Source organism: Dromiciops gliroides, chromosome 1 (genome assembly GCF_019393635.1).
Source record: "Dromiciops gliroides isolate mDroGli1 chromosome 1, mDroGli1.pri, whole genome shotgun sequence".
Classification (NCBI taxonomy): domain Eukaryota; kingdom Metazoa; phylum Chordata; class Mammalia; order Microbiotheria; family Microbiotheriidae; genus Dromiciops; species Dromiciops gliroides.
This window is the reverse complement of record NC_057861.1, coordinates 652,678,332-652,695,597: the sequence shown is the minus strand read 5'-3', so window position 1 is coordinate 652,695,597 and position 17,266 is coordinate 652,678,332. Positions and strand designations below refer to the sequence as shown.

At 36.6% G+C, this 17,266-nt stretch overlaps 1 protein-coding gene across 2 annotated transcripts in view; it reads right to left on the bottom strand.

The window, feature by feature from the left end:
* Nucleotides 1-17,266, bottom strand: part of CCDC171 (coiled-coil domain containing 171) — a 437,148-nt gene that overhangs the window by 353,245 nt on the left and 66,637 nt on the right. For both annotated transcript variants that reach the window (XM_043977119.1, XM_043977120.1), the window contains exon 3: nt 7,528-7,620. In XM_043977119.1, coding sequence (XP_043833054.1) covers nt 7,528-7,620 — 93 coding nt within the window. The remainder of the gene's footprint in view (nt 1-7,527; nt 7,621-17,266) is intronic.

The following is a 17,266-nucleotide window of genomic DNA, read 5'->3' as shown; positions in this document are numbered from 1 at the left end:
CAAGTCACTTGGTTTAAAGGGGCTATATTTTCTGTCTTGAATTGATGCTCCTTTTTTGGTATGTTCTATAGTTTCCTGCAGGGGGAGCAGTTTCTGATGATCTGATTCTAAACTTGGATCATCTCTAGTAGAAAGAGCCATCTTGAGGACTCTCTCCATATGTGACAATTTCCCCCATATTATAACAATGATAATAGCAAAAATAAAATCCTTAGTCGTATGAACTATGGATGTGGTATTAAAAGGTATTTCAATTGCAGGCATAAAATTTCTACTTATATTAAACGTATTTTCCCAAAGATTCACACTTATACTATTATACAAAAAACTTTTTGCTGCCTGAATGAGGAAAAAACCAATAATGTTATGAAGGACCATTGAGTAAACTATTCCTCCAAGTCGGGACATTATGCTGTCCCAATACATTCCAATGAGAAAAATCAAAGGGATAGTAGAATATTCGAGCATCTTGCCCTTTAAACTGGGCTGGCTTTTCTGTTTAAAACAAGGCTTTTAGAGGCTTAAAGTCTTTAAGGGAGATTAGACAAAGGGAAAGTCCGTGGTGGGGGGGGGGGGGTGTATTTGGAAAATCCACCGAATTAGCTGGCTTGTGGCCAAACTAGGGAGGGTGGGAGGGTCCTTAAGGTCCCTTCAGGGTCGCCAAACTGTGAGATTAAAAATTGGATATTAGATCATAAATCTCCCCTACTTAACCTTTCCCTTAATTTATCTCCCAGACTAGTAAATGGAAGAAGCTTTTGGTTTTCTAGATAGACCTTTTATTGTTATGGTAGTCACAAGGTGATGTTGATTAGAAGGATAGGAAAGTAGAAACACAATACAAATCGTCTTAAGTCTAAGCTTAGTCTATATTCCTTATAAAAACTCACCCAAACCTAAAGGTCACCTTTGGAGAGAGCGAGACCGTCCGTGCCGCGCCGCCAGGAGCCCCGCCAAGCCGGCCAAAAGCCCCACTTCCGTTCTCTCCACCCCGGAAGTCAAGTGCGCCGCAGGCAGTCTGACATGCGCAGCAGGCGGACTATTCGTCTCCTCCCCAAAAGGGTGGTCCTTCAAAAACTGGCATCTTTCAGTTATCCTAACCGACTGTTAAAAAACTTTCATATTTTTTTACCACAGTTTTGTTTTGTTTGTGTGTGTTTTTGTTTTTGTTTTTGTTTTTGCTGGGCAATGAGGGTTAAGTGACTTGCCCAGGGTCGCACAGCTAGTAAATGTCGAGTGCTTGAGGCTGGATTTGAACTCAGGTCCTCCTGAATCCAGGGCTGATGTTTTATCACCACCTAGCTGCCCCCAAAATTGAAGTTTTTAAAATTTAACTACTCAATACTTCAACCAGGTTATATTTCAGTACTAATTTTCATATACACGCTTAAAATACAACAGACCACTTTAAAAATACACTTAATAACTTATTACAGAATCAAGCTTCTTAATATTGTCATTTTAAATGTTGGCAGCCTCACATTCTTGCCCCCCAAAAATTGAGATTTTTTAAAATCTAAAAAAACTTACATGTTCCTAGAAAATGCATGTGTAGTATTAAGAGAATAACAGATGAATTATTAACTTTTTGCCTTTTTTCTCTGCTGTAGCAATAGCTAAAATTGCTGTAGAAGATAGCTACAATCCCTTAAACTAGAGAGCTACAATTCCTTAAACTAGAGCAGCTAGTTTAGAGCAGCTAGTTTAGAGCAGCTAGGAAACACATAATCTGTGTTTCCTAACATTCATATTCATATTCACAATGATTTATTGTGACTTTGATAGGAACCATAATTTTGAATTAACTTAGTTTAAACTTTTAATTATCATACCAATTAAATTATCATACCAAAGAATTTTAAATAATTTGAAAACTATCCAACATATATGGAAGTTTATATATATATATATATGTATATATATACATATACATACTTCACAAAAGAAAATTATAATTACATTATGGAATATTAAATGAAAATTCATAATTATTCATGTGCTTTCATTAAAAAATTATTCTGTTTTCATGGAGAAATATTATTTTTCTATTACAGACTTCAAAATAATTTTGAAATCCTTATTGTGCTTTGCCAGATCAAATACTTTTTTTATCTTAGTAGTTCTTAACATTGTATTTGTTTTTAGAAATAAAGAAAGTAAGTGATTAAGGCAGCATTTTTAACTTGCTAGAGCTAATGAAATTAATTTTCCTCCTGGAAATAAATAGATTTCCTCATATTATGTTTTATTCAGTTCTAATATCAGTACTCAAAAATAATTATTGATATTATATATATTTTTCCCACAACTCCTATCCCAGTATGTTCTCCAGGTATGGAGGTATCCCTGAGTTTGTGAAATCTAAAACAACAGAAGTAAAACTTCTTAAGTTCTAACATGCTGAAAAGACTTCAAAGTAGAGGTCCTAGCAATAGATTGAGTTTGCTATCTATGAAGCAACTTAGAGGAATATGTACAGATTCATTACCAGGCTATTGGCCATTTGATGATGAATTTATTGGCCATGGAAACTCAGGAAGACATAAATGTGTATATAATCTTACCAATTTAGGAGTTTAGCTAGTAATTCAGTTCACACAGCCCACCATAGAAAAAATAAACAAAAAAAATACTCTCCCTTCTATTTCCAATGTGATCATAATAGAGAGGTAGAAAAGGAGGCAAAGAATATGAAATTCACAATTTTTAGACCAGCTATAAGCATTAACTTTGCTATATACTTGAAATGTAATATCCTTATCCTGTGCAAATAAATGGATAAAGTATTGAAAAAAAATGAGGGGCAGCTAGGTGGTGCAGTAGATAAAGCACTAGCCCTGGATTCGGGAGGACCTGAGTTCAAATCTGGCCTCAGACACTTGACACTTACTAGCTGTGTGACCCTGGGCAAGTCACTTAACCCTGATTGTGTGTGTGAGAGAGAGAGAGAGAGAGAGAGAGAGAGAGAGAGAGAGAGAGAGAGAAAGGGAAAAAATGTTCAGAATCCATATTGCTACTCTCTAAATGGGTTAAAATAAAAGATCAAATGAAATTCAAACTAAATTAAATGTTGCTACATAAGTATTCCTTGGAGAAGACAACAAGGATATTGGTGGTTTTGGTTTCACCATTCATATGCAACAAGAAACATCATGTTATTTGAAACTTGGTGATTTTCTCTTGTAATACTTAGAATTGAAAGAAAAGAAGGGGAAAAAAGCCTATCCTAAAGATAATTAAAACTTAAATGCCAACATCTGTTACAGAGGATGAAGAGACAGAAAAATTACAAAATTCTGAAAAGACTGTTCAAAATAAGTAGGAAAATAAGCATGGCCCCAAAGAAGATATTTGTGAAGAAACTACTTTGCAGAGGTGGGAGGTCCATTGATATGGAACATTTTATATACTTTCAGATGTTTTAAATGTATTGATTGGTTTTGTGGATTTTTTTTCTCTTCTTACTCTTAATTTCCTTAGATAATATTATTTGTTATGCAGAATAGCTCTCTGGGAAGGGAAAGAGAAAGTGGGAGACATTTAATGATATAAAAACAAAAGTTATCAATAAAAATCATTTTTTAAAACGACAAAAGAAATAAGGGTTCCCCAGCATTACAGTGATAGCAAGGGATGATACATGATGAACCTAAGTCAGGCAATTGTACATATCCACTGCAAAAAGACCTATAGGAAAAAATACAGGTTAGTGGTTGGATCCTTATTGGAGGATCTATGGAAGAAACTAAGCAAGAGATACACAAGATAGGAAAATATGGATAAATTGCAATTCATATCAATGGAGGGAATATCTATGTAGATGAGATTGCAGATTCAATGACGGATTGAAGCATTTTACATTAGGAAGTAAGGTAATCTTAAACTTAATACTCAGACATAAATTTTCACAAAGGAAATGTTCATATTCTCAGGAGGAAGTATTAGCCAATAACATCATTAACAATAACTTTACTTAGAATGTTAATCTATGGGCAATAGGCAGGTAACAAGGATATTTTTAGTTCCATAAACAGAACTATACATTACAAATATTGTGCTTATCGGGTTTTAAGATTTAATACAGAAGCACTAAAGTGAAAAATGTTGTCAAAAAGAAGAAGAAACAGTTTTTCCCCTGCAATTTTTATTTCTTTTCCTAATGAGTCTGAAAACCTAACAGCCTCTCAAACAACTCCCAAAGTAACTTATAGCCACTTGGGAAAATGAGAGTACTGAATATACTGATATAATAACCCAGGGGATTGCATGGCTTAGTCTGGATAATAATTCAGTGAATAGAGATATGGCTTTGGAGTCATGAAGACATAGGTTTGAATGCTGTCTTTGACACATACTAGTTGTGTAACTATGCTGGGCCCTTACAGTTGTTAGGAAATTATATTATACTCCACTTATCAACTCATTGCCCAACTTTCCATGCCAGTTCTTCAAAAATATTTTCATTCCTCCTCAAAACTCCCATGACTCCCTCTTTCCTTATCCACTCAGCTGAGATCTTTGCCTCCACTTTAGGGGGGAAATTGAGGTAATTTGCTATGGGCTCTCTCTTCTCCCTTCTTCCTCAATGCCTATCAATCAAGATGCTTTCTACCACTATCTCCTTTTTCACCTTTGTCCTGCATGATGAAGTGGCCTTCCTCCTTACCAAGACTAACCCCTTTACCTGTTAAAGCCATCACATTCTACCCTGTCTCATCCAAGCCATATTATCCCTGTCCTGTCATCCCCATTCTATGATTTCTTTTCTTTTTTTAATCTTTATTTTCATCTATGATTTATTTTCAATCTCTCCCTTTCTACTAGCTCATTCCCAGCTACCTGCAAACATGCTCATGTCTACCCTATCCTAAAAAAATCTTAACTTGATCATCCCCAATAACTATAGTCCTATATCTTTTTTGCCCTTTGTGGACAGACTCCTTGAAAAGGCCATCTACAATAGATGCGCCAACTTTCTTGCCTCTCTTCTTAACCCCTAAAACTCTGGCTTCTCACCTAATCATTAGACCAAAAGATTTCCTACTTGCCAAATTCAATGTTTTTTTCTCAATCCTTAGTCTCCTTGACCTCTGTAGCCTTTGATACTGTTAATCGCCCTGTTCTCCTTGACACCCTCTTCTCTCTAGGTTTTCAGGGCACTATTCTCTTCTGATTCTCATTTTACAAATCTGACGACTCCTCTGTCTTCTTTGTTGGATCCTCTTAACTGTAGCTGTCCTTAGGGTTCTTCCCTGGGTCCTCTTCACTTCTCCCTTTATATTAATTAACTTGGTGATCCCATCAGCTCTCATGGTTTTAATTACCATCTCTATGCTGATGATTCTTAAATCTACCTCTCATGCTCTAACCTCTCAAATGAACTCCAATCTCACATCACCAACTTCCTTTCTTTGACTGAATGTCCAGTAGGTAACCTTAAACTAAACATGTTCAAAACAGAACTCATTATCTAAAACATCCCCCACTCCAACCTCCCCTATTACTATGGGTAACGCCATATTCCCAGTCCCCCAGGCTCATAACCTAGGAGTTAATCTGGCCAATAAAACTTTTTTTAAAGAAAAGCTGGAACTAATCACAATTCCAGAGTAATCATAATGAAACATTGTACCTCTCCCCCTGACCAGGAGATGCAGACTGGGGCCTATATTCTTTGGACACATCCAATTGTGGATCATGCATCTTTTTACAAGGGTGTTGCTGTTGTTGTTGTTTTAATGAAGGGGAGGGGAAAGGCAAGAGCAAGAAAAAAAAAATAGATTTTTGTTCACTGAAAAAAAAATCAAATGTAATTTTTAAAAATTAAAAGAAAAGCTGGAACTAGAACCAAAATCCTATTCATAGCTCAGTGTTCTTTCCACTCTAACATATTGCCTCCTAAAAAAACTTAATTACTCTCTGGCTCAAGAGTAATTCTTAAGCCTTACTTTAAGAGACTAGATCTAATGAGTTTTACAAGAGCAGCAAAGGTAATCTGAGATATCACTAGTAAAGACAAAGTAAATCAAACAGAGTGGACAAAGAGGCCAACTTGAAGGCAACAAGAAATGAATAAGGCGAGGACCCAAATATGGGCAAGAAATGGCTATTTACAATACAATAATACAATTATTTATTAAGCACCTAACTCTATGCCAGGCAGTATGATAAGCATCTGAAAACAAAAATAACAAAAGTCAGTCCCTACTCTCAAGGAGCTTATAATCAAAAGGTGTGTGTAAATCTGTGGCCTCAGTTTTCTCATGTGTAAAATGAACCTATCTACCAGATATTGTGGGGATCACATGAGAAAATTATTATAGAGCACTTAGTACCATGCCTGGCACATAATATGCACTTCGTAAATATTACCTATTATCATTATCATTATTACCTTTTTTTTTTCTTCATTATTACCTTTTGAAACTAAGTCAGGTACAAGAAAGTTCCAAAGGACTCATGATGGAAAAAGCTCTCCAAATCCAGAAAAAAAACAACAACACAAGAACTGTGGAATATGGAAGCTGATTGAACCATACTATTTCTTTTGGTTTTGGTGCTGTTGTTTTTCTTTTTTTGAGGTTTTTCCTTTTTGCTCTGATTCTTCTCTTATAACATGACTAATGCAGAAATATGTTTAATGTTATTATACATGTATAACCTATATCAGATTACCTGCTGTCTTGGTGGGGGGGAGGGATAAAAATTGGAAATTGGAAATATCATAAAAACAAATGTTGAAAACTATCTCTACATGTAACTGGAAAATAAATAAAATAATTTTATTTGAAAAAAAAAAGGAAAGAAACTAAGTCAGTATGTCTTCCACAGGGAACTTGGAAATTTATTTTGATTTGAGGACCCTGCCTTTGGGCTGAGATTAAAAAGCCTTAGGCCCTCAGGGTTTTTTCTGTGTGAGGGGTTGGTGCCCCTCCCCCTCCACTTCAAATGAGCTAACAAAGCCCCCTGGGCTTTTCAGGATGCCAGGTCAGAGGCTGGGGGAAAATAAAGCCCCATCTCCCTACACCCTGAGGGTAGCTGCCCCGGAGATCCCAGGCTCCCAGGCTTGTCCTGCCAGGCCCTAGCATAGCCCTTGAAGAGGTCCCAGGCATGCAGCTGGGGGCACAGGCCCCTCGAGCCCCACTGGGCACAGCCCTAGTGCAGCCAGCGGATTAGCTTGGCCTGTTCGGGGGCATGCAGCCCCAGGTTTGAGGGAAGAGAAGGGAGATATACAGAGCAAGCAAGACAGTGAAGGAGGAGGCCAGAGGGGGGATGCCAGAGGTCTAGGAGTACGCAAGAGGCCAGAAGATTAAGAAGACAGTAAGAGAGGAGACAGACAGAGGAAGGAGCAGTACGGAGTAAGGGGCTTTTCAGGGGTTCATCACTATGGTAGTGAGAGGGAAGTTAAAGAATGAAGCAGGGGGCTATTCAGTGGGGGCAGTCAGCACAGGGGAGTTGGAGTAAAGGAGAAAGTTGGAGAAAGCTGGAGCATACCCTAAGGCAAGAGGCAGCATTGTTCAATTTTACCTGGATAATTTCAGAGTTAAATTTAGATTCCAGGTGTGCTGCTCTTTCTGCTTCAATATTTTCCTCTAATTTCTTCACTTTCACAGTGGCTGCCTGGAAAAAAAAAAAAACCACACTTATTTTAAAACTTCAAATTTACAAGTGTCAATACTTGCATTCAAGATGCCCCATAGTTAAAAACTATTGTATTCCAGAATTAGTATAGGCTAAGTAACAATTTCTTTAATTTACCAAGTCACTACTTCCTTTAATATCTCACTATAAGAATAAGGGGGGTGGGGGGCAAGGAGAGGGGGCAGAATTAGAGATGAGCTCTTTACAGTTTTATTTTTTTTAATTTGACTTTTATGAGAGGGATGCCACAACTATAAAAGGAAATAGCTATAGAGTGTATCAATCAACAATAAGTATTTAATAATTATCTATGATATGCTAGTCACTGTGCTAAGTGCTGAGGATACAAGTACAAAGAGTGAAATAATCCCTACTAGAAAGAAGCATATATTCCAATCGGGAGAAAACAAGTATATATTAAATATAAAGTTAATAAATGCAAAGTAGTTAAATACAAGGTAGTTTGGAAGGGAGCACACTAGCAGTTCAAAGGACAAAGAAAGGTTTCAGGAAGTAGATGGTTCCTCAGCTGCATCTTAAAGGAAGAAAAGGACTTTATGATCTAAGGAGGGAGTACATTCCAGACAAGCAAGACAACCACTACAAAGTCAAAGAGATTAGAAAATGGATGGAGTGTCATGGATGAAGAACAGAGAAAAGGTCAACTTGACAGGACAACAGAGTTCAGAACAGAGAATAATGTCCAATGATGATGGAAAAATAAATTGAAGTCAGATTGTATAGGGTTTTGAAGCTAAGCAAAGAAGTTTATATATGTTATCCTAGAGGCAATAAAAAGTCACTGGAATTGACTGAGATGGGGAGTCACATGTTCAGATCTGGAATAAAGAAAATTGCTTTTCATTTTGAAAGAAATGTGAAGCAGGGAGTCAAATTAGAAGGCTGTTGCAATAATATAGGTGAAAAGTGATAAGAGCTGTAAAGAATTAATTGTCATTTGAGATTTTTATGATCCCATCTTTTGGCTAGAATTTTTTTTTTTTTTTGCAGGGCAGTGGGGGTTAAGTGACTTGCCCAGGGTCACACAGCTAGTAAGTGTCAAGTGTCTGAGGCCGGATTTGAACTCAAGTCCTCCTATCCAAAGCCAGTACTTTCTCCACTGCGCCACCTAGCTGCCCCCCTGGGTAGAGTTTTTAAAAACCCTCGGCGTGCTCACTGGCCTAGAGCTCTGCAAACTGCACAGTGCTCCACCCACTAGTTGTAGCCGTCTCCATGGCACTGGCACCTCACGTCATCACCACTTGCCAATGCCTACATGGGCCTGGCAAGATTATAATGATTGGAAGCCCAGTGAGGGCAGTCATGTGACTGTCAGAGCAGCCAGTCAATTGGCTGGGGGCTGTGTGTGGTCAGCCTGGGTTCTGCTGGGAAGAAGTGAGGTTTTTTGCCATTCTAGCTGGTAGCTGGAAGGCGACAGGATGCTGCTGTGTGTTCTCATCTGATTCCTGGGTGGTGGTGTTGTTCAGGTTGTATAATTTCCTTTTCTCCATTTTATTTCCTTTCCCTTAATCCTACTGATCATGTTTGGGTTTTGTTTTTTTGGTTTTTTTAAGTTCATTCTTGTTAAATAAATCCTGCTCTGTTTTGAGGGAGGCTGTCGGTCTCTTTCCTTGCCCCAATATTGCAGCCAGCCGCCTAGCTAACACTCCCCAATTAAAAATTGGTCCCTAGAGAGCTAAATTAAGGTGAAAGCTGCATGCATAAAGAGAAGAGTCAGATGTAAGAAATGTTGTAAGGAAAGAAATAGTGAGATTTGGCAACTGACTGGATATATGGAGTGAGAAAGTCCAGAATAATGATGAGATTACAAAATAAGACATCAGAAGGATGGTGGTACCTCTAATAGAAATAGGAAATCTGGAAGAAGTGAGAGTTGGGAAGAAAGATAATAAATATGATTTTGAATATGTTGGCCTTCTCAAAGGCCACATTCTATGGAAGGTCATTCCTGATCTCCCCAGGTATTAGTTAGCCTTTCCTATCCAACATTACCTTGTCTGCTTTATGTTTTGTCTTTATAGACAGGGTGGGTGATGAATAGGGTACTGGACTTGGAATCAGGAAGACCTTGTCTCAAATTGCTCCTCAAACTAGCTCTATGAGCCTCCATTAAGTCACTTAACTTCTTTCTGTATTAGTTCCCTCAACTATAAAATGAAGATGATAACTTCAATGGCCTTCCAATCCTAAAACTCTCTGGTTCATGATCTTGTGGATAGATAGATTTTGTGTGTGTGTGTGTGTGTATATACATACACAGAGAGAGAGAAAAAAAGAGAAAAAGATGTTGTCTCCCAGTTAAAACATAGGCTCCTTGAGGGCAGAGATGGGTTTACTTTTCCCCTCTATATTCTTAGTACTTAGTAGAATGCTTAGAGCTTAAAAGAAAAACTTGTTTTTTAATAATTAATTATATTGATTAATTGATTTATTAGTTTAATTCATTAATTGATTCTCCTCCAGCATTTCAGCAACTATAGCCTAACTGCCTTTTAAATCCTCAAAGACTTAAGATAAATAAACATAGGAGAAAGAGCCAAGATGGTAGAGAGAAGCCAGGAAATTGTCTGAGCTCTTCCAAATTTCCCTTAGAAACAACATTAAATCAAGCCTCTAAATGGACCCTGGAGTTACAGAACTTACAAAAAGGTGGAATGAAACAATCTTCTGGTTTAAGATAATTTGGAAAGATTTCAGGAAAGGTCTGTCTCACTTGAGTAAAGAGGGAGCATAGCACAGTAGAGAGGGTGTCTGGGTAAGCCAGCCAAAGGTTCTTAGCCACAGCACAGATCATTAGCTGAGGCCCCTCAGTCCTGACTCATCAGGCTATTGGCACAGCAGGCCAGTTGTGAGGCCTCCAGCCTCAAAGTAGAAGGCAAACTGCCAGCTGGGGAATCTGCTACACAACAGGCAAATGAGACCAGGCCACCCCAGGACAATGAGCAAGCTGCAAGGTGCTGAGGCCTCAGAGCAGGAAGTCAGTAGTCAGGCCCCTGACTCCCAGTAAAAGAAGTTTGGGTCAGTGCTCCTTGTATCTCAGGAGCAGAGCTCAACTTTAAAAGGCATGAAATAGGCTAAAATATGAGTAAGAAACAGAAAAGAACCCTTACCATAGAAAGCCACTATGGCAACAGGGAAGACCACAACACAAACTCAGAAGAGGACAAAACTGTCAAAATGCCTACATGCAAAGCCTCAAAGGGGAATATAAATTAATCTCAAGATGAAAAAGCCTTCTTGAAAGAGCTCAAAAAGGGTTCTATAAACCAAATAAGAGAGCTAGCAGAAAAATTGGGAAAAGAAATGAGTCATGCAAAAGAGAGTCAAAAGCTTGTAAAAAGAAGGATAAAAATTGACTGAGAGAAAAAAAATAACTTGGAAAATACAATTAGCCAAATGGAAAAGGAGGCACAAAAGCTGACTGAAGAAAATAATTCCTTAAAAAACACAGTTGGGAACATGGAAGTTAATGATTCTATGAGACATCAGGAATCTGTGGAACAGAATCAAAAGATTGTAAAAATAGAAGAAAATTTAAAATACCTCATCAGAAAAACAACACATCTGGAAAACAAATCCAAGAACTACTGGACTACCTGAAAGCCATGATCAAAAAAAGACCTTAGACAGCATATTTCATGACATTATCAAGGAGAACTGTCCCAATGTCTTAGAACCAGAGGTAAAAATTATCATTGAAAGAATTCACCCATCATCACCTCCTGAAAGAGAGGATATTCTGGAAGGCAAAGGAGCTTAGATTGCAACCAAGAATCATCTTCTCAACAAAACTGATCTTAATCTTTTAGGGGAAAAGATGGACATTCAGTGAAACTGGGGACTTTAAAACTTTCCTGATGAAAAGACCAGAACTGAACAGAAAATTCAATCATCAAATATAAGACTCAAGAGAAGCATAAAAAGGTAAAACAGGAAAAATGTTATTCAATAAGATTAAAATGTTTATATACCTACGCAGGAAATTTTAACTCTTAAGACCTACATCCCTATTAGGGCAAATAGAAGAAGTATACATAGAGGGGTTAGGTATAAATTGATTTTGAGGTGATAATATAAAAATAAACTTATGGGGTGGAAAAAATGATTGTACTGGGAAAGAAGAAAGGGAAGCCAGAATGGGGTAAATTACATTATATGAAGAGGCACAGTAGAAGAAGGGAAAGGGTGAGGATTGTTTGAACCTTACTCTCATCGGATTTGGCTCAAAGAGAGAACAACATACACACTCAGTTGGGTATAGGAATTTATCTTACCCGATAGGGAAGTAGGAGAAGAAAGGGGAAAGAAAAGAGAGGGGAGGTGGAAAGAGAGGTCAGACTGAGGGAGAAGATAGTCAGAAGTAAAACACTGGTGAGTAGAGAGAGAGTGAAAGGAGAGATAAAAGTATAAACAAGGGGGAAAATAGCAGGGAGGGAAATATACATTTAATAATCATAACTGTCCATATGAATGAGATGAAATCTCCCATAAAAAAGAAACAGATGTCAGAGTGGATTAAAAACCAGAATCCTACAACATATTGTTTACAAGAAACACATCTGAAGCAGAGAGATGCACGCAGAGTGAAGGTAAAAGGCTGGAGTGGAATATATTAAGCTTCAGCTGAAGTAAAAAAAAAAAAGGCAGGAATAGCAATCCTTATCTCAGACAAAGCAAAAGCAAAAACAGATATAATTTTAAAATATAAGGAAGGGGGGCAGCTAGATGGCGCAGTGGATAGAGCGCTGGTCCTGGAGTCAGGAGTACCCGAGTTCAAATCCAGCCTCAGACACTTAACACTTACTAGCTGTGTGACCCTGGGCAAGTCACTTAACCCCAATTGCCTCACTAAAAAAAAAGATAAGGAAGGAAACTAATCTTGCTAAAAGGTACCACAGACAATGAAGTAATATCAATAGTAAGCATATATGCACCAAGTAGTATAGCATCCAAATTCTTAGAGAAGTTAAATGAGTTACAGGAAGAAATAGACAACAAAACTATAGTAGTGGGGGACCACAACCCTTCCAACCACTCAGAACCAGGTAAATCTAATCACAAAATAAATAAGAAAGAAGTTAAGGAGGTGAATAGAATTTTAGAAAAGTTAAATATGATAGACCTCTGGAGAAAACTGAATGTAGATAGAAAGGAATATACCGTTTTTTCTTAGCAGTACATCGCACCTACACAAAAAATGACTGTCGATTAGAGCACAAAAACCACATTCAAATATAGAAAGGCAGAAATGGTAAATTTATTTTTTTCAGATCATAATGCAATAAAATTACATGTAACAAAGGGCCATGGAAAGAAAGGCTAAAAATTAATTGGAAACTAAATAATCTCAACCTAAAGAATGTGTGGGTCAAACAACAAATCATAGAAACGATAAATAATTTCATCAAAGAGAATGACAATAATGAGACAACATGCCAAAACTTACGGGATGCAACCAAAGTAGTTCATAGGGGAAATTTTACATCTGTAAATGCCAACATGAATAAAATAGATTAAGAGGAAATCAATGAATTGATTAGAATGCAATGAAAAAAGCTAGAAAAAGAAGAAATTAAAAATCTCCAATTAAATGACAAATTAGAAATTCTTAAAATCAAGGGAGAGATGAATAAAATTGAAAGTAAGAAAACTATAAAAATTAATCAATAAAACTAAGAACTGGTTTTATGGAAAAAACAATAAAATTGATAAACCTTTGGTTAATTTGATTTTTAAAAAAAAGAAAACCAAATTACCAGTATCAAAAATGAAAAGGGTGGATTCAACACCATTGAAGAAGAAACTAAAGCAATAATTAGGAAGTGTTTTGCCCACCTGGTATGCCAATAAATTTGACAATCTAAATGAAGTGAATGAATATTTACAAAAATATAAATTGCCCAGATTAACAGAAGAGGAAATAAAATACTTAAATAAGTCCATTTTAGAAAAAGGAATTGAATAAGCCATCAGTAAACTCCCTAAGAAAAAATCTCCAGGGTCAGATGGATTTACAAGTGAATTCTACCAAATATTTAATGAACAATTAATTTCAATACTATTTAAACTATTTGGAAAAATGGGTGAAGGAGTCCTACCAAATTCCTTTTATGACACAAATATGGTGCTGATAACTAAACCCAGCAGAGCCAAAACAGAGAAAGAAAATTATAGACCAATTTCTCTAATGAATAGTGATGCAAAAATTGTAAACAAGATATTAGCAAAGAGATTACAGTAATTTATTATCAGGATAATACCCTATGACTAGGTGGGATTTATACCAGGAATGCAGGGCTGGTTCAATATTAGGAAAACTATCAGCATAATTGACCATATCAATAACAAAACTAACCGAAATCATAATTATCTCAATAGATGCAGAGAAAGTTTTTGACAAAATATTGCACCCATTCATATTTAAAAACAGAGACAATAGGAATAAATGGATAAGCATTATCTATCTAAAACCATCAGCAAGCATTATATGTACTGGGAATAAGTTAGAAGCATTCCCAATAAGAACAGGGGTGAAAACAACTATGTTCATTATTACCACTATTATTCAATATTGTACTAGAAATGTTTGATTTAGCAATAAGAGAAGAAAAAGAAATTGAAGGGATTAGAATAGGCAATGAGGAAACAAAATTATCACTCTTTACAGATGATATGATGGTATATTTAAAGAATGCTAAAGAATCAACTAAAAACTACCTGAAACAATTAACAACTTTAGCAAAGTTGCAGGATACAAAATAAAGCCACATAAATGATTAGCATTTCTATATATGAACAAAGCCCAGTAGCAAGAGACAGAGAAATTCCATTTAAAATAACTGTAGGCAATACAAAATATTTTGGACTCTACCGACCAAGACAAACCCAGGAACCATATGAACACAATTACAAAACACTTTTCACACAAATAAAATCAGATCTAAACAACTGGAAAAATATCAATTGCTCATGGGTAGGCTGAGCTAATAAAATAAAAATGACAGTTCTACCTAAATTGACTTACTTATTCAGTTCCATACAAATCAAACTACCAAAAAATTATTTTATAGAGCTAGAAAAAATAATAACAAAATTCATTTAGAAGAACAAAAGGTCAAGAATACCAAGAGAATTAGTGAAAAATAAAAGGAAAGGAAGGTAGCCTAACCATACCAAATCTGAAGCTATACTATAAAGCAGCAGTCATCAAAACTATTTGGTACTGGCCAAGATACAGAGTAGTGGATCAGTAGAACAGGGTAGGCACACAAGACAGAGTAGTAAATGACTATAGCAATCTAATGTTTGATAAACCTAAGGGCTCTAGCTTCTGGGATAAGAACTCACTATTTGACAAAATAAAACTGAAAATGGGGCAGCTAGGTGGCGCAGTGGATAAAGCACTGGCCTTGGATTCAGGAGGACCTGAGTTCAAATCCAGCCTCAGACACTTAAAACTTACTAGCTGTGTGACCCTGGGCAAGTCACTTAACCTCAATTGCCCCGCAAAAAAAAAAAAAAAAAAAAAAAGAATACTTAAAACTATCTTTACATGTAATTGGAAAAAATAAAATACTATCTTAAAAGAAGATAAATAAGCATGGTAAAAAGGATCTATAGAAATGAATAATAATTAATTCCCTCATGAGCTTCACAGATGCCAAATAAGTTAACTGTACTTAATTACTTTCTTGGTAACAAATGTTGAAAATCATTTCAACATAAATTAAAGAATTAAAATATTTTAAATAATCACTTTTCAAACCACATTGAATCCTTATTCTGAAAACATATACACACATAAAAGAAATGTTCCTTATTTCAATAATTACAAATAAAAATGGGCCCATCAAAGAGTTCATTGTAATGAACAAGAAGATTCCAACTTTACTTATGTGAACTAAATAAGTTATTATTGCTCACAAGTTTATACTCTCTAGTAATCTAGTAAAACCTCAAACTTTTATTCTTTGTAGAGTATGGGATTGCTGAAACCACTCTATTAGTTCTCAAATGCAAGCCAGTCCAACTTCTTCTTCGTATTCAGTTGTGTCCTTTCCAGAACTTTTTCCACCTCTTCTCATATACCAACTCATTGGTTCCAGAGGAAGAGTTTGAAAAATCAAAGAATCATCGATTTATAGCGACAAAGGATCTTAGAGGCAATTGTACCCAACTCCTTCCTTTTACAGATCAAGCACCTACGGTTAAGATAAGTGACTAACCAGAGTCCCAGAGCTATTATCCATATCCATTGTCACCTAGCTTCCTTGCTCCCCATTGTGAATTCAAGAACTCCCTCTACCACCATCAAATAAGCTACTTCTCTTCCTCTGAGGTTCACTAGAACCAATCTTATCACCCAACCAAGATTCCAGTGGCTATTTATTTACCCATTCACAAGACAATCTTTCTTCTCCCTCACTGTTCAGTAACTGACTCCCAATTGTGAGAATCAAATGAGATGTATGTAAAGCACTTTACAAATCTGAAAACCTTACAAAAATGTAAGCTATGATAACAAGTGGAATTATCCAAAGTAGAATGCCTAGGAAGATAGTATGTTTTCCCTACCTAAAAGCCTTCAGAAACAGTAACTTTTGGGGGACACTATAGAAGTGATACATTTCCAGGTATGGGTTGAATTAGATGACCTCTTTAGTCACTTCCAAATAGGAGATTCTACATCATCTACCCAAATTACTTCCCTTCTAGGGAATATACCTTGAATTTAACTACTTTATATTTACTTTTATTTATTCTCTTTATATTATACAAAACATGTGTGAAGTAATTTCACATATAGAAGAAGCTAGGTAACCTGATTCCAGGAGAGACACGATGCTATGTAATGGAAGTGCCTCAGAGAGACTTTGGAGCATGTATAGACATTATGTAACTGGTTCTGGTCTGCTAACCAAGTGTTACATCACAATCTTTTTATTGACAGCAGTTGTAAAACTGGGGTACATTCAAAAGGCCTTGGTCAGCCTAGAAGCTCTCTCTTGGTTAATCCCTACTCTTGTTTTAATTCCCTCATTAATGGAATCCAGGAAAAAATAATACTCAAAGAGGGAAGACCTGCTCCTTCTAAGGCTGACATGTAGCCTTTTGAATACAAGCTTCAGTTTTTAGTTTGGTTTCACATTTACTCTTTCCTTTTTGGTGAAACATTACTCTGGAAGATCTGGTCTTGTGAGTTTCAAAAAGAAGACAGGAAAGTTGAAGCTTTGATGGAAAAAAGTAGGAAGAGATATCTACAACTCCACCAAACACCCCCAAAAAAATCAGAGTGTGTCATTTGTCCAAACAAGAAATCTGGGGATACTGGGGGTAGTGTCAGCACAGCAAGTGCAAATCACAGCAATAAGAGGTCCCAAGTACACCACAAAGGAGCCTAAATTTTCGCAAGGCACAGAAATAGCTGCCAACTGCTAGCACCCTTGTTCACTACCAAGTTCTGGGTCACAGAGCTAGAGTGGAATAAGGAGGGGACCTACATTTAGTAGTGACATTACAGGGTAAGGAGAGGTCATAAGCCCTAGTATTTGTACCTACCAATAAGCAAGTTTAAAACCAAGTAGCAGATGCATGACTCTAGATG